The 17,973-nt window shown below is 47.1% G+C and overlaps 1 protein-coding gene across 1 annotated transcript in view; it reads right to left on the reverse strand.

The window, feature by feature from the left end:
* Window positions 1-4,554: 4,554 nt before the first annotated feature.
* The window catches only part of COX10 (cytochrome c oxidase assembly factor heme A:farnesyltransferase COX10), a 96,233-nt gene continuing 82,814 nt past the window's right edge, over window positions 4,555-17,973 (reverse strand). Inside the window, exon 7 of the mRNA XM_031599182.2 lies at window positions 4,555-6,463. Within this exon, the coding sequence (XP_031455042.2) occupies window positions 6,021-6,463 (443 nt within the window). The 3' untranslated portion in view covers window positions 4,555-6,020. The remainder of the gene's footprint in view (window positions 6,464-17,973) is intronic.

Genomic DNA, 17,973 nt, shown 5'->3' on the forward strand with positions numbered 1-17,973 from the left:
CTGGAGAGTCATGAAGGCAATCAGCACATCAGGAAACACCGCTTCCCCTGGCAGCCTGGTTCCGATCAGCACTGCCTGTGGGCCCAAACAAAGCCCAGGTCGGTGGATGGGGACGTGCCCAGCTCCCACCCGCTGCTCCTGCAGCCTCTCGCTCCCTCTGTGTTTATTAATGACTTCACATTCGCTCCTCATCTCAGCATCAGCGACTTGAAGCTCTGCTGCTCGCAGCCTCCTACCTCGCACAGATAATTACAGATTAGAACCGGCTAATTTTTATTTTTGTAAAGCTGTCAGGGATCTGTGTTTGTTATTATTGTCTCCTAGGTTGCCAGTTGCATAAATACATATGTAAAACCCCCTTTGATCTCTAAGTATAATGACACAGATTTATCAAATGTTTGCCTTTTTCTGTCTCTTTGAAAAGGCTGATTTATGGAGTGCAGTCCCTACCTCCCTTCCTCTCTTGAAATATGAAGTGTTTGTGAGCAGCCAAGGTAATATTTAATATCCTGCCAAGAATCCTTTGCACTTCCTAACAAATGAACTACAACCTAACCAAATGGTTCACATCTGTTTAGCCTCTTCTCCTTTTTAACTAAACAAATTAGCATTAGAATACCTGGGAGGCACACAAAGTCCCTTTCTAGATGACAGAACACAGACAATTATTAGCAAGGGGAGTAACTGTACTGAAAGGCTCAGGCAGGGACCCAGCAGATGCTTTCACATCTCCTGTCGAGCCCATCAATGACCCACATGGGGCTGACACACCACCGTGGCCCCAGGGAGGGCTGTGGGGTCCTGAATGCCATCAGCAGTGGCCTCGGTCGCTTCAATGTTTCATTTCATTCATGCAAAAGTGCACTTTGGGGTGGATTTTTGTTGGTCTCCAGCCTGCAGGCAGGCGTCCTGCTTGAAGGGAGCGCTTCCAGGGCTCAGGAAGGGGATGGGTTATTCTGCATTTATTTCTGATGTAGGCAGTGGTTGCTCTTCCTGAGTGCATCAAATCAGCTTCATCACCACTGCCCTCTGTGAATGGCCACTGTAACAAATTGTTGGGTTTTAGAATTGCAAGGTGTGAACCAACATCTGCACGGTAAGACTTTGGGTCAGCATGGCCTTATGCAGCTGATACATGGGCAACTCCAGGCTCCAACCGTGCCAAGCACTGCACTTCAGGAGCATCAGGTGCCTTAGAATGACACATTTGGGTCTGATTTGGGGGCTGCTCAGGATGGGAGGCGCTGGGATGAACTCTGCTGAGCACTCACTTCATTGGATTCATCGCTGAAGAATGGAGCCAAAGGAAACACACGTTTTATTGGGGCTAATGCTCAGCTTTTGTTGTAAATGTTTTGGAAAAGAAAGCACTTTAAAGCCTCACACAGATACTGCTATTAATATATCATCCCCAAACCAAGTGATTAAAACCAACAACAGCTACTATGAAAACGCGGTTTTGTAGCACAGGACCGCATGGGATGCAGCAGGGAAAATCATTATGAGCACACCAGCAGGGTGCAATTATAAATAAACCCAGCTCTGTTCAGGCTACAAAAGCAGCAATAATCGCTCGGGTCTGCGGTTTAGGAAGGACTAAAAACACTTACCAAAGGTGCTATTTATTACCAGGGACAGAGATGCAACTGGATTAAGGGGTGCAACTTCAGGACAAGTCAACAGAGGGAGTTCAGTGCCATCATGGCCAGGCCAGGTGCAGCCCTGCACCCTGGCAAGCAGCAGTCTGCCTGTCCGTCTGTCCATCCATCAGCATGGCCTTCCTGCTGTCCCCGCCATATGCAGAGCATCCCAAGGGCTGGAGGCTTTGCAGCTCCTGGGTCAGAGCTGTAGACTAGGGTGGATTCTCCCTGCTTTGGAATAGATTGAGCAGCTGAGAACCTAACCTCCCTCTGAGAACCCAGTCCTCCCTCTGTCCCACAGTGACTGCGTGGCCCCAGCATCCTGCTGCCCCCAGCCTGCCTCAGTTTCCCTCCTGTGCTGCTTGGCGGTAGGGTAACACAGGGGCTGCTCATGGCAGTGTGTCCCAAAAGCCCTCGGGGGTTCAGAAAGCAAAGCTGAGTCCCATCAGCAGAAGACAACTCACAGTCGGACCCTCCCCACATCTCCATCCCACCCAGGCACCACACTCTGCTCCCTACCCTTTCCCCAGCCCAGGGACTCCATTTTCCCTCTTTCTTCTTCTTGATGGAAGAGGATGTAGGGCAGCTTGGCAGGGTTCCAGTTTAGATGAGGATCTTTCAGGTTGGATATTAGGACAAATTTATTCTCCGAACGAATGGTGACACACTGGCACAGCTGCTCAGGGGAGTCACCATCCCTGGAGGTGTTCCAGAGCCATGGAGATGTGGCACTGAGGGATGTGGGCAGTGGGCAGTATTGATGGGTTGGCAGTTGGACTTGATAATTTGAGCGAGCTTTTCCAACCTTAATGATTCTACAATTCTGTTTTCAGTCACTCAGGGCCATTCCCCAAAGTCTGTGTTTCTGTTTAAGGAAAAGGCAGCCTGGCTCCAGCTGCAGTTTATACTGGTACGAGCAGTGGATTTTGTAGCACATAACTCACATCCAAGGCACACTGTAGTTACAATAGAAAGCATTGAAAACATGAATGGTGGCCAGAATGGACCTCACCATTGAGCAGTGCTGCAGTTCCTTGCAGCAGTGTGTGCCACCAGTGACCTTTCAGAGGCTCTGAACACGTGGTTCTGCACAGAGCAGTTCAACACACCAACCCAAACCCAGCGAACCCACTGCCAGAGCCTCAGTTCTTGTTCCAAGGCCTGGAGGTGCCAGAGCTGGTTAGGAGCAGGAGGAAAAACATCGCCACGTTGTGGGAAAGCTGCTTGCTCTGCCAACCCTGCTCTGTGAAACAATCCAACTGTGCCTTTCGAAACACTGTGAGCTTCAAACCAGCCTGAGGCACTGACCGGGGCTGGAAAATCTTCAGTGTGAACAGTTCATTCTGGGAGCAGAAAACCAAAGGAGGTAAAAAGCAAGGCAAAGCTGATGGGCTGCTTCTGCCAGCTCTGCCCAACAAATGGGTGTCTGAGGGCAGTCTGTTGCTCTGCATGTAGGATGTGGCTCTGCAGTAGGATGGCTCAGTTCTTTGGACAGGCTCTTTAGTAGGGTCTGCTGTGACAGGACAAGGGGAAATGGTTTCAAACCCCATCAGGTTTCCTCATTCCTGCAGGAACAAAGTCACCAGTGAGGCTGCTTTATGGGATGCCCATCACATGGGGTTACCACAGGCACAGCGTGGATCCATGCAACAGCCTGGCTGCTTGAAGCAGAGGCAGTCACACAGCTGAGCATTTCCCTTCCTCCTGCCAGGCAGGCATTGTTCCAAGATTAAATGATTTGCTGAAGATCAGCACAAGGAGCAGAAGCTGTAAGAGGCAGCCATCGTAATGCTACTCAAACACCAGCACATCCTTAAGGGCTGTAGGAGATAATGGGAAAGGGACTGACAGAAACGTGAGCTCGTCCAGCCAGGCAAAATATCATCATCCCCATTTTACAGATAGACTGCATTTCTTAAGCAGAGATCTGGAAAGAATGAAGATTGCTCGAACCTCCGGGCTACTGCTTCATCCACAAAACCATGCTTGGAGTCATACAAAAGGTTTAAAGAGCAAACCGAAGCAAGCTGCACCTCAAGCCACTGGCCCAGATCCTTCTGTAAGCTTCAGCACAAGCTTCTGGACGTGCAGTGCTGACAGTGAGGGATTTCCTTTGCAGAATGCTGTAACAGCATCACCCAGATGGACCATCATTGCAGCTACCAGCAGCACTGCAGTTCTGAGTCTTTACGTAACCAACATTTCAGCTGGGCAAAGTTTTCATTTCTAAAGTATACGCAGCAGAATATACACTGAGCATTTTCTTCAAGTCCCCCCTCCAAAAAGAGGGTATTTTTACCTTCAAATTGCAGATTCACTCATTCTAGCAACAGGCCCTCCCTGCAGGCCGTGCTGCACGGGCGATGGTGATGGTGCAATTCTGTGACCTGCATTTTGCAGACACTCAGCAATGATTACAAAGCTCTCGTCTGGCCTCAAACCTGTGAATGTTACACATTTTGGCCCAAGAAAAGAAGATGGCCACTCTTCAAAACCGAACCACAGGCACGTCCTCAGGCCCTTTAATCACAGCCGAGCCTGGCAGGACAGCACTCCAACCTCACAGGCCATCCCGAGGCTGGGCTGACCATGACCTAGGAGAAAACCACAGCTTCAGCCCCACTTTCTGCCTCTGGCAGCCAAATCCATGGCTTCTGTGAGTTGTCTGCTATTTTCAGGTTCCTCTCTCAGCTAAAGGTTCACCAAATTCTTTGGCTTTGCACAAACTCTTTCCACTCACACACAACCTGCTTTCAGTGTGCTTTTTGCACAACAAACCACCATTTTGCAAGCTGTCCTCGCCCTTAAGGATCAAGAAGAATACTGTTGCAGGGAGAAATGCCACAAAACTATTGTAAAATACCTCTGTGATGAACAGCACCAGAGCTTCAATTATACACAAACTCTTTAAAACAAACAACTTCCAAGCACTCCTCTCTTCCTGTACAGTATGCACTTTATTGCAGAGAAGACCTGATGCATTTTTAAAACGAATGAAGTAGCTGCACAGTTGTACAGTATTGAGATATTCCCACAAAGTGTTCCACCCAGTGACTCAGAACAACGGAGCTGCACAGAGACAGGGAACTCAATCCCAATGCCTGTAGAACAGGTGGCCCTGCTATGCCAGCACCTCTGCCAGCAGTACAGGGGTTAAATGTGCCCTCTGGATTTAAACCAATATAACAGAGTAGAAGTTGGGTGCTTGGCATCCAGGCACACTGAGGTCTGGCACAGCCCTGGATGGGCAGCACAACCACATCAAATCATGTCCAGAAATACATTTTATCTGTCAGCTAATGAAGATGATGCGTTTTCCTAACAAGACCATCCCCATGAGTTTCTTTGGAGAGACACCAGCTGCATCAACAATGTGAATATTATGATATTAGGTACAAATCCTATCGGTTTTTTTTCTGTAAAGTGTTTCCTTCCTGATGACAAACCCCAAGTGAGACCTCTGTGAACCACAGAGGGGTGATACCAAACACAGTTCCAACTGTTGATGCCCAGAGCTCACCTGGAGACACAGCCTGAATGGGCAGCACAAGGCACATCAGCAGAGAAAAGCCTTATAAAGACCAGATTCTGGGGCCTGGCCCTCACATTTTCCAATACCTTTCCAAAGCAATGGTAGTTTTCTTTGTTAGCTGAAGCTCTGCCACATAGGGCTCAAACCTTAGTGATGGGAATGTGCTGTGATGGACATACAGTGAAATGGCTATGGGAGTGTTCCAGTGTGTGCTACGGAACAGTGATCATTGGGAGGCTGTGTAAATGCTGATGTAGCGTGCTGAAAGGCAGCTCTCCTAACTCGTTTAGCATTGTGAAAGCCTCGTGAAAACGATATGAAAGCTACAAATCTACTGGGGTGAATGATAACCTTGGGAAAAGCAACTGATAGAGAAAAGCCTCAGAAGATGAAGGCTTCTGTGTAACAACAGAGCAGGGACAGCAGGGAACAAGACAAAACCAGCTCACCTAACCCACCGTGAGCCTTAAAGCCTAATCTAAGAAGGGTGCTTGGGACAGGGGTGGCAAATCATTCATTTGTCGCTTCCTGACTTCTTTGCCAAGTGTGTGTGCGCTTGTGACATGTCACAGGAGGACCCAGGACCCACAGGGATCTTGGAAGGCCATCTGAAAGCGATGTGCTTCTTGCACAGGCTGCACTGGAATCTGTGAGAGTGAATGGGCCTGTGGCAAATGAAAGCCTGAAACTCTCGTGTCTATTCCCTTTAAGAAGAAAGTAGAAAATTATCATGTGAAGTGGTCACTAGGCACAAATGATTCTTCTTCTAACAGATCCCACAGGTTTCCCCCTTGTAATTACTAAAATATACTATCTGATGTGTCACGAGGATGACAAGTAATTGACATTTAAGGCAATCTAATTTCCATAGCCCTCCCATGACTTCCACTGAGTGCATCACCTTGCTCTTCCTTCTCCAGGAGAGACTTCTTGCAGGAGAACATGACCAGCAGCAGCAGGGGCAAATGCCAGAGGCTGCAGAAGAAGAGCTTCCTGGAGCTGCTGCGGTCTGCATCCCTGTAGAACCGAAAGCCGAGGTAGGAGATGTACAGGTTAAGGGGGAGTGAAATGATGGGGAAAGTCCACGTGGTGATGTCGAGGATGGGAGCCACCGTGCAGAGTCCAATTAAGGCCACGCAGTGACGCAGAGCCACCCGCCTGCACAGCGCCGGGTGGGTCACAGACATCATGCAGTATCCTCCACGTGAGTAATCCTCCCGCAGCCCCCAGCTCAGCGCGTTGAAATGAGGGAACTGCCAGGAATAGAGGATACCTCCCAGCAGCAAAGCACCTGCAGTGGGAAAGAGAGAAGGAAAGAGGCGTTAGAGGGTCCAGCTGGGCCACTGGAAGTGGAGCACCAAGAACTCAGCAGCATGGGGTTCATTTGTCAAAAAAGCAGGGCTACAAACCTGCTGCACTGCTCTGTGCAGAAGACAAGGCTTGCTCTGCCAAACAAGGCATGCTCTGCTTTGAGCAGCTCGTACATAGGGCTGCAGATGGTGGCTCTTCTACTTTTTAAATATTTAATTTGCTCCTTCCTAATGAACTACTGCTAATTGTCTCTACCTGAAAAGGTCAGTGAAACAAAGCTGGGCAAGAGACTTTTGGCAGCCCCTTGCTTCCAATGCCATGCTCCCAAGCTGGGCATTTAGAGAAAGCCAACGGGCAGAGCACTGTGTCCCACCTGTAACAGTGACCAGAAACAGGGCCCTGTTTAAGGAAAGCAGGGATGTCCTGCAGGGAACTGGGGAACCAGCAGCACCCTGGCTGTCCGTTTGTCCATCGCACGAGGGGAAGAGATTGGTTGCTCAAGGACCTCAGGGCCAGCAGAACTGACACAAGTAATCTGACAGCAGATGGAAAACTTTCCTTCAAACCAATTTCAATGTCTTCTAAGCAATTTGATGATCCACCTTTTGTGTTTAAAAAGAAGCAACGACATTTCCCACATTGTCCCAGCTCTCCTCAGGACACAGGGCTCAATAAGCACAGGGCTGATGGAGGCAACAACAGTTCATGCCGACTTCAGTGAGCTTCAGGGAGGCCCTCAGAGCAAACTGCTCACTATTTTTGTCTGCAGATGCAAAAATCCCCCACAACTGATGCACATTAGGAGCATTTCTGGATTTTCTTTTTGTTTCCCAGTTCCCAAGCACTCCATTCCAGCATTAACACTTCCGTTGCATCTTCCTGCCTCCCTGAGTTCACTCTAGGGAAATTACCTCCCCGTTAAAGCCAAGAATCTACCATTTTCTTAATACTTTGACAAAAATAGCAACATTTATCTCTTATTAATGTCCTTCACCTCTTCCCAAAACACTCACTTCTTCCCCAGCATCCGCTTGGGTTGTAACAAGACTGAGCACCACCTCCTCTGATCTGTTCTGCGCTTCATGTCTGCTACCCTGCTGTTCTGGCTTCCTTGGGGCTGGGCACACAGATGTCATCCTAAACTTCCTGAACCACGGCCCCAAAGATGTGCAAATTCTGCTTAAAGCCTTACTTTCAGGGGATGGACGCTCAGCAACTTCTCTATATCAGAACTTTGTACCGTGGTTCAGAATCACACACCCAAAAATTACCTGAATTTTTCACTTCAGAAGATTATGGCCAGTGGCAACAAGAGTAATTCAGTCCCTGAGAAAACAGGGCTTAACTCAGTTCCACTGAAACCGAATGGAGTAGGCTCCATTCCGATCAATGGAAATACAACTTAACCAAGGTTTTCATAGCACCGGGAACAGCAAGTCACAATTATCCACCAGTAGAGGAAATGCAAGTGGCTGGAGCTGGGGCCAGGACTCACAGCAGGGCTGCCCCTGCTTCCCACGGCCGTGGCCCTGCCTGCTTTCTGCCTGGCACGAGCAGCTTCGCTTGTTCCGTTGTTCAGACGTTGTCTGCAGCCAAGCTCCAAACACACCCTAAACCTCAAACACACACAAAAACCTTTAACAGTTCTCAAATTGTAACGCCATTAGAAAAAAAAATAATAAAACAGTCATCTGGAGAAACTTTTAAACACAAACAGACCGACTGAACTACTTGAGGCTGGGTTCCCATTTACAAAGCTCTGGTTTTCACATGCAAGCCTTTGGAATGTAATTGCTTTGATTACATTACAACCATTGAGATAATTGATATTTTACAGAGAAGCTGAACAGTAAAACAATTTAATAGCCCATTATGAGAACTGTAACTGGCCTGGTTCTTTGTTATTTCCCACATGCCCTGGACATCCTGCCATCTCCCTGCCCGGCTGGGATTGCCAGGTTGTTGAAGATTTTCAAGTGTCACATAAGGCCGATAACTTGCAAAGCACAGCACATGGTGAGGGATGATCCAGCACCAAATGAGCCCCAGGAAGGAGTCCTGTCAAGCTCAGAGCAGACACTATAATACCGGCTAATTACTAGATGCATGTTAACTATGTCATAATTAGGTCAGCGGTGTTTTTAAGCAATACTACAGACGTACTCTGGAGAATCACCTGGTTCCAAGCACTGCAGTCTGCTCTGTTTATTCTGTGTAGTTCCCAACAGCTTGAAAGTCAGTTTAATCAATGCAAATCTTTTTCTTCACACAGTTTATAATTAAGTGAAGAACAGATGAGGTCGTTCCCAAGCGATACACAAGGAGCTGGGAAAAACTCAGCTCTGCATTTCTACCGAGAGTTTGCATCCTTGAGCTCCACGGGCTCCTTCATGGCACGTGAAGCACCTGTGCTCCCTCACACCAGTCAGCATGGAACACAAGGAGCATCTTTCAGCTCTTCACAAAGTGTTTATACACTATAGGAATACAAGTGCCTGGCTCTCGGATGACTTCTTGGCCACATTTTGAATAGTGTCGCTTCCAAACTCTTTGCTTCTCCAAGTGAGAGCCTGGGATTGCTGCAAGCAGGCACCGATAAATCCTGGTCACTTGGCAGAGGTGTCCTGTTTGATCTCTGAAAACAAATCAAGTCTATTTAAGGAAACAGGACCCAGCTCTCCAGTATTCTTTCACTGCTGGGTGCAGAATAGTCATTAAGTGTTTTCACATTGAGTTCCTATTGCTGAATTGCTTCGTACCAGCTTAAATCATCTCAGAAGTCAGTCCTGCAGAGAACCAGGCATGTCCCTATACCATATGCAGCGTCAAGGAACAGACTTTACCATTCATCATGAATGTTAAGGTTAAGCTAAATAGTAATAATAGATCTTTTTTTTTTTTTTTAATAAACAAGAACAAGCTGAGATTTTTATTTTAATATCTAAGATAAAGCCAAAATGTCAGCTGGAGTTGAAGAAGGTGGAAAACGGTTATTTCTCTCTGTAAATATATTTTTATCTAGCAAAATACTGGAGCTCTATAAATTGCACTTTTTTCCTAAAACAAACAAAGACACTAAATTCCACAGACATTCGGAAACTGCTTGGCAAGACATTTTAAGGTTCAACAAATCTGAGTAAGCCTTGGAAATAACAGGGAGATGAGACTTCCAAAAGCAACCAGTGATGCTGGGCTTTTGGACCAAAGCAGCTGGCGGTCTGATTTGTAAAATTACAGAAGCAAGAAGCAGCCCCCTCTGAAGTTATGCTTTTCATGGTGTCAAGGCCCTTCAGTACCTCTAAACTCTGATTCAAATCCCATGTCATATTCCTTTGGAAGCAGTTCATGATGACCTCATGTGCTGGATGTCCCCAACTATGCATGTCCTGTAAAGGATACACTGTCCAGTCAAGTCTACACATTGTCTGTTCAAGATACAGCAAACTTTTTTGCCCATTGAGCTAACAGTGCCAAGAGGAATCTTGCTGGAAAAATGCTCTGCATAAACTGTTTCATTCACATAACACAACCTGAGGACTGGAAACCTATTTCCTCATCCACTCCGGGGCAGAAGTAACACCTGGTTACTGTGTGAGCATCCGATGCTGAGGATGCCACTCTCCTGAGTGAAACAAGGCTCCTTCGTGCTGCTGATGCCTTCCAGCCAATGCATGGAGCAGCAGTGATGATTTCACCCACAGCTGAATTAGTTCCATTTGCTACTATAAATAAAGCACAATCCCATTGAAATTCTCCACAGCTTTTTGAAGGTGAATTGTTGCAGGGCAGGAGAGGTCCAGAGCCAAATAGGGTGAGAGGTTGCAGTCTGGTGCCCAGCCCTTTGGGCACACGGCAGTGTGTCTGCCTGCACAAGTGGAACAAACACAGCCAAGGTTATCTGCAAGGCTGCTGCTGCGCTGACATCGTGTTCCTAAAAGCACCAGGGACCACCAGCTGATTGCCTTCTTATCCTTCCTGCTGCTCCATGGAGCACGCACAGTGCGTTCCCTTACGATCTGCACAGCTCTGCTATCGCTTGCAAGCTCTAGACAAGACAAACATCCAGATCCTTCATCAGTAAAACAAAACAAAGCAAAACAAAGCAAAAATAAAGAATGGGAGAGCTGATGCAGAGCATCCATTCAGGAATGGACTCGCCCTTCTGTCTTTTCCTCAGTGCAGTGCATGTAGGACTGGGAAGTGGCCAACCCGGCATTAAAATAAACACAGAATGGTTAAAATATCAGCTCCAAAACAGATGTTGAAATCTTACTGCATTTCCCAAAGCTGGTGTTTACTGCCTTGGCAACCTAAGAATGCTGTTTTGCTTAAAGCACAATTTTAGTAATTCTTCTGCCTTGAATAATGTGAAGGAATTTTAAAATTATTTCCAGACCTCGGTAGCTGCCTTATTAGAGGGAAGCACCGGCCTTTTGTCCCGGGAAGCTGCTCGGGTTTGGCTCCTGTCAGCAGGGGAAGCTCTGGGAGCTTCGCCTCTAAATGGACCGTAGGCAGGAAACAGCCACACACCATCGAGAGCACCCAACTGGTGCTCCTCTGTTAAAGGACGTCGAACAAATTGCTGCTCTTTAATCCAGACAAGGTAGATTAGAGCTCCGAGGCTTGAAGTGGCCCAGCTGTATCCACCTGCTCATGGTAAGCACGCTGTCTCCAACTGTGTTTTTCACCTTTTCTACAGGAAATTTAATGTAACCAGTGCAAAATGTTTCTCTGTGGCCCTGCCTGACTTTTACAGGATGTTACACGAGCAAAAAACATTACCTGACACATCCCCAAAGCTCTTATTTTCTGTCTTTTGTGCATGTTCACAACAGGTCTAGCACAGCAGCCCTCCCTGGAGATCTCTAACTATGCAGCAATTACGGGTGTAAAGGAAAGCTTTGAAGTCTCAACACGACCTCACTGCACATGGCAGATGCCATGCCACGTTAAACACCCAAAGGGCTCTTTGGGGCACTCTGTGCCAATGCTCAGCCTGGTTTGGAGCGTGCAGCAACACTGCCCTGCTGCACAAAGACAGCCTGACAACACAGGGGTTGCAATCTCCGCTTGTGCAGCAGGGTTGGAACTTGTGGTAATTAGGTTCTTTCTTTCAACTTGTTTCAGTGACGGGAAATAACCACTAGGGTAAACCAATTGGCCTCAGATTACACGCATTCAAGATGCTGCCCTGATAAAATCTCCCCGAGGAAACACGTTACCTGCTATTTCATTCTTACCGTTGTCTTTGAGAGCAGCAGTGAGATTAGCAATATAAAATTTACATCTTAATTTGTGATTATGAAGCATTCTCAAAAACAAAGACATTCGGGAATTATCTGCTCACCAACCTTAACAAAACCAATAGAAATTCCCCTGTGTTTTACCACTGCGGAATTTCCTACATTAGCAGCAGAGCAAGACAACGATTGGCACTTCTGCCTCCCCAGGAAAATAAAGCATATGTTACTGCTTGTGTGGGGTGACACGTGAGTGGCTTGGCAGCCTTGAGAAGAAAAAAGGATCAAAGCATTGCTAGGAAAGCCTCGCCCAAGGTCCCTGTGCTGCTGACAATGGCACTCGGTGTGGCTATGGGCACTGCGCTCCTGCCCGGCATTGTGTGCCGCCAAGGTTGTGCACGGGGAACACATTGCAGTGCTGAAAGGCTCATGGTCATGGGTTTGTATAGCTGCTTCTTCGGAAGGATGGCACAAAGGATGCGTGGAACGGGACGGTCGCAGAGCTGCAATGGACTTCTCCATTGGAGCATTTAAAGGGGAGGGATGGTGGGTGTGCACACTGTGAGCAGAACAAAAAGAGCATCCTGGTGCCCACCACTAAGAGGGAATGGGGTTCCTCACCCCTTGGAATGCTCCTGGCTTTAGTGGAAGGAAATCAGGTGACCTCAGGTGTGCTGCCACAAGAAAAAGAGCTGCTTGCATGCCGGTACTGCACCGGCACAAGACACAGGCATTGCATGCAGATGCACACAGACACGCATGCCTTTTGTGCAGCACAAACACATAAGAACAGGTTATGACTGCTGACAGCATTACAGGGAAACGCCTTCCATTATACAGCCACGGTTGCGAAAAGCAACGCTGCAGTGCATAACTTGTCTCTGCTACCCCAGCAACACACATCATAAAACATGTGGGCCTGTTGGGTAAGATGAAATTACCAGAGCGCTCATTTCTGCAGATATGTTCAAGAAGTATTCACCAAAGGACCATGTGCAGCAGAGGATGGAAAACTTCATGGATGCACAGGGGCTCCTGTGTGTCACCCAGGGCTCCAGTGTGGGTATACCTGTGGGTACCACGTGTCCCCCGTGTCCCCAGGCTGGCCATGCAGTCCAGTCACCCCAGCTGCCCCAGGCACAGCACACAGGGCTGGGATGCAGCACTGGGATGCAGTATTGGTGCACTGCCTCTGAACTCTTGGGGCTGCTTCCCCAGGTGTCCCACTGCTGGAGCTGCCACTTCTTTTGTTTCTTTTGAAGATGGAGAGAGGGGGAAAAAAAAAACAAAAAAAACCCCCAGCTCCCTAGCTTTTGTACTAAATTCAGACCAGCTGCTATGCGGCATTGTCCCTCCACCCCACTTTTTGCAGTTTTTACCCACACAAAGCACACTCCTGGGCCCCAGCTTCCAAATCTCAGATGTCGATGACATGAATATCTCTGCTTCCTCCGGAGCAGACCGCAAATCCTGTCGTCTTTCATCTGAGAAGCAAAACCTCGGTGAGCTGCAGGGGGGGGCTGAGGGCTGGAGTTGGGGGCTGCAAACACAGCTCAGAGAGAAGGGACGGGACAGCGAGCTCTCCGAGTTATTTTGCATGCAATTAAGCTGTTGCTTTCCTTTCTTCCTGGCAGACAAGTGGAAGGTATGAGGGACCCCGGCCACTGACAGGTTGGACCAAGGCCCCCCCCTCTCCTATTTTCCTTTTCTTTTTGTGCCTGAAACTATCCATCTGCCAAATGTCACCAGCTGATAAGAACTGCCCATTTCAAATCCCCATTTGTAAATAGATGTTGGCTGACATAATTAATGTCTACCATACAACATAATTTGAATTACAAAGTAAAGGCAATTTAAAAATCAGCCTCCACATGATTACAATTGATACGCAGCCTATAAATTCCATAGCCTCGGGAATTATTTAAATTTCTCAAAATGAATGAAAATCAGTACAAGATGTCTTTCAGGAAAACGAGACCAGAAGTGGAGCATCTGAGATAAACTAAATGGTCTCTTGAGATAAACACTCTTTGGTGCAGTAATACCTATGGCTCCAGGCCACCGCGGGTCTGTAATGTCTGCTGTACTGTCAAGGCTGCTATCTGCTATGCCACCGCCACCTACTCAGAATAAATCCCCTTAACTGATAAGCACATTATGTGGAGGACCCCTGCTTGTCACTTCCATCTATCTGGGTGGCTTACGTGACCGTGGTGGCACTGAGCTCTGCCACAAGGCACTACGCTGCAGGCTGGGATCAGCCATCAGGGATGGCGAGCAGAAGCACAAAATGTACACGGCAAGATATGGGCTGTGGCACTTGGAAACGCTTCCTGCAGATTTGTTCATTTGCTAACTGAAAATAACAAGTTAAGATGAACAACAAATGCTGCTAAGAAGCAAGCAGCAGAATTAGGCTGGGGAGGATGAACAGCAACACGAGAGCAGCTTACAGCATGCAGACGTGTGCCTGCTTGCATGCCAAAATAAATAGCTCTGCTACTTCCTAAAGACATCTGCACTACCAAACACGCCCAGGCTCAATAGCAGCATGGCACAGAGAGCAGTGCTGGGAGCACAGACCTTGCACACACCAGCACTGCTGAGCTATGTCTCTTTCCCCTGTCTTTACACCACAACTTCAGGCTTTAAGAGAATGGCACTGTTTTCCTGCACGGCATTCCTTTGTAAAACGGGGAGAACTGACTTGAGAGAGAGACTCGATTTAACAGAAAAACAAATATCTTTGTAAATAAATCGTGCCACAGAGGAGCGATGAAGCCTGCTTTCAAGGAAGCAAACGTGTTACTGCAGCTCGCAGGCGGGCAGTCAAGTTCTGCATAAACACACCAGAGATGTGGCAGTGATATCTGTGTGATAAATGACGCTTATCACACACCTCTGACCATCTCACCTGCACTCAGCGAGGAAATGTGAACATTCCTGATCTTTCATCGGTTTCAAACAGCTGCCATAAAAAAAAAAAAAAAAAAAAAAAGAAAGCCCACTCCAAACCCACAACAAAGAATTCCCAGAGATAACCTTATCTTTCTCTTTTGAAATGTGAGGTTTTCCCTAAATAGCATCTCCATGAAATCCAGAGTTGGAGGCAGGATGCTCAATCAGACTTAAGAGCACACAATTAAAGACCTATAAGGGAAACAAATGGAAGCAATCACGACTGGGAACCACCATAAGAGGTGCAAATCTGTAGCATAAGAGATATAAACATGTATTCGTATCGTTGGAAATAGAAGGTCACAGATTTTTATCTGCAAAGATGCAATTTTTTTGCTTATCTGTCAAGGAATTACTCTTTGGGATAAGAGAGTTATAAATGAAATGAAGACAAATGACAAGCGAGTGCAGCTCAAATCAGAGATATTTCCTTGTTATGTCTCAAATTAGAAACTGGGAATCACCTTCATCTCTACCAGCTGAGTGAGGGCATCTCATGGCACTACGAACCCGCTGGCAGCATGTCCACAGCATTAGGGGCAAATAAGGGAAGCTTGGCACATAAATACTACAACCAGCAGCATGTACAACAGTGTGACTGCTGTGAGATTGCAGGAAGAGAATATCCATCATAAAATGTCAACTGGAAAGGGCCCAGTAATGTGTTGAGAGCTTTCCTTCTCCCAGTTACATGGTGCGAGCCTTCTTCTCAGTTTTCTAACTCCCTTCTTCCACCTTCCTCTTTGTTACTGAGTTGAATAATCTTTTTTTTTCTTTTTATTTTTTTTTAAACGAGGTCCAAATGCATTTTCAAACCTACAACTAAAATGAGATTAAGGCTCCGAGTTAATTACCCTTTATTAATGAGCTCGACAATGGTGTGTTGGCCTGCACATCACACATGCACATGATGATGCACATTTGTGCTCCAGGTGGGATGGATTCTTCCAACTGCTAAATTCTTTTTTAGTAGCAAAATGCTTAACACTCCAAATTGTTTACAGTGCAGCTTTTTTTCCCCTTAATTCTTTTTTTTAATATATATATTGAAATGCACTAAAATATGACATTCAGGTCACCATTTTCAAGACAGTTCCCAGATCTGCTTCATTACAAAGATGTGCATCAACTCAGAAGTTCTTCTAGCATTGTCAGACAAGCTGCCCTGCCCTGCTGGCACCCACTGGGAGATGGCTGTGGAATGTTTCAGCTACCCAGAACAGCCACAGTAGCAGCAGTTATGCACCAGCACAGTGGTCTGGCAAAGTCTGCTTTGGTGTATGTCATCTTCCACCGACTGCATCCCTGCCAGAGCTGGCAGAGGGAAGTGTGCCCACATGTCTAAAATTAATTGCAAATTAGATAGGAAGAGATAGAAGATAGAAAGACACGGACTCTCTGCAGCCTGTATACAGGGACAGTGCAGCTCGTCGAGAAATAGGTCTGGAAGAGGAATTTATAACTTGATGATAGAAGATCATTAAAGATAATGAGAACCAATGCCCGTCTCCTTTAATGTGGTGGGCTCCGGCTGCAGTTTAGCTGCTGTTTCAAAAGGGATATGGCAATTTGAACTCTGACAGCCTTTCCAGCAGTGCCCCATGGAAAGCTGCCCAGGGCAGCTCCCCGTGATGCAGCTGAAGCATCCTAAAGCATCAGCCCCACAGCATCAGGCCAACCCTTCGGACTGAGACTCTAAGCCATGGCAGCCACAATGTCTGAGTTCTTCAACGTAAACATGTACTTGGTGATTCTGAATCATTCACTTTGTAGAAATACAAAGCTTCTAGTGATGTTTGTTATGCACTCTTTAACATGAGACACTATGTATGCACATCCATATCACTTAGGCTAAATATATATGTCTAAATATATATACTGTGTCCCTCAGGACCACATCTAAACGTTTCTTGAACACCTCCAGGAGTGGTGGACTCACCAACAGTCAACAAACATTTCGATGTTGTCCTGAAGGACATAGTTTAGTAGAGAACATTGGTGATAGGGGGATGGTTGGACTGGATCCCCTTGGAGGTCTTTCCCAACCTTGGTGACTCTATCAGTCTATTAAACTCCACCTTCAGAGGCAAATGTTTGTATAGAAGTGACATACAACTGAAAAAAAAACAAACAAAACCCTTCATCCCAGCTCTAGATTCAATCAGTACCAGGAGACTTGTAGCCAAAGCCTGCTCAGTCTGACATATATACCAAGTGTGCAGTGTGAATGAAGAATGGAGTGCTACGGATTTTGCACAGATAACTTCTGGGTAAAAGCTGTGTTGGAAGAATTATTCAATGCCACGCTGTGGGATGAAAAAAAAACTCTTAACAAACCTACTAATTGAACTTATCACAGAATCATAGAATCACAAGGTTGGAAATGACCTATAAGATCATCTAGTCCAACCGTCTTCACATTACGACTGCTACCACAAGCACTAACCCAGATCTCACAGCTCCTCATCCAGACGCCTCCTGAACACTGCCAGGGACAGTGACTCCACCACCTCCCTGTGCAGTCATTGCAGTGCCTGACCACCCTCTGAGAGAAAAGTTCTTCCTTAAGTCTAACCTAAACCTCAACTTGCAGCCATTTCCCAAGGTCCTGTTTGTTGCCTGAAAGAAGAGGCCAAACCCCTCCTCACCACAGCATCCCTTCAGGAAGTTGTAGAGCACAATAAGGTCTCCTCTGAGTCTCCTCCAGACTGAACAATCCCAGCTCCCTCAGCCGCTCCTCATAAGACTTGTGCTCCAGACCCCTCACCAGTTCCATTGCACTTCTCTGGACACGCTCCAGGGCCTCAATGTCTTTATTGTAGTGAGGGGCCCAAAACTGAACACAGCACTCGAGGCGCGGCCTCACCAGTGCTGAGAACAGGGGGATGATCACTTCCAACTTACTGAGGGTGCACTCAATCCCCTCGTCTAGGTCATCAATAAAGATATTAAACAAGATGGTCCCAGTACTGACCCCTGGGGGACACCACTTGAAACAGGTCGCCAACTGGACTTCACTCCATTAACCACCACCTGTTGGCACAGCCCTCCAGCCAGTTCCTTACCCAAAGCAGTGTGTACCTGTCCAGGCCACAGGCAGCCAGTTTCCCCAGAAGCAGCCTGTGAGAGACCGTGTCAAAGGCTTTGCTGAAGTCTAGGCAGACTACATCAACAGCCTTTCCCTCATCTACCAGTCTGGTCACCCAGTTGTAGAACTTCATGAGGTTCTTCAGAATATAACTATGACTATGACTATGCCACTTTGACTCTTAAGTTCATAGCTGGCAGGACA

This window comes from Phasianus colchicus, chromosome 20 (genome assembly GCF_987193195.1).
Source record: "Phasianus colchicus chromosome 20, bPhaCol1.hap1.1, whole genome shotgun sequence".
Classification (NCBI taxonomy): Eukaryota; Metazoa; Chordata; class Aves; order Galliformes; family Phasianidae; genus Phasianus; species Phasianus colchicus.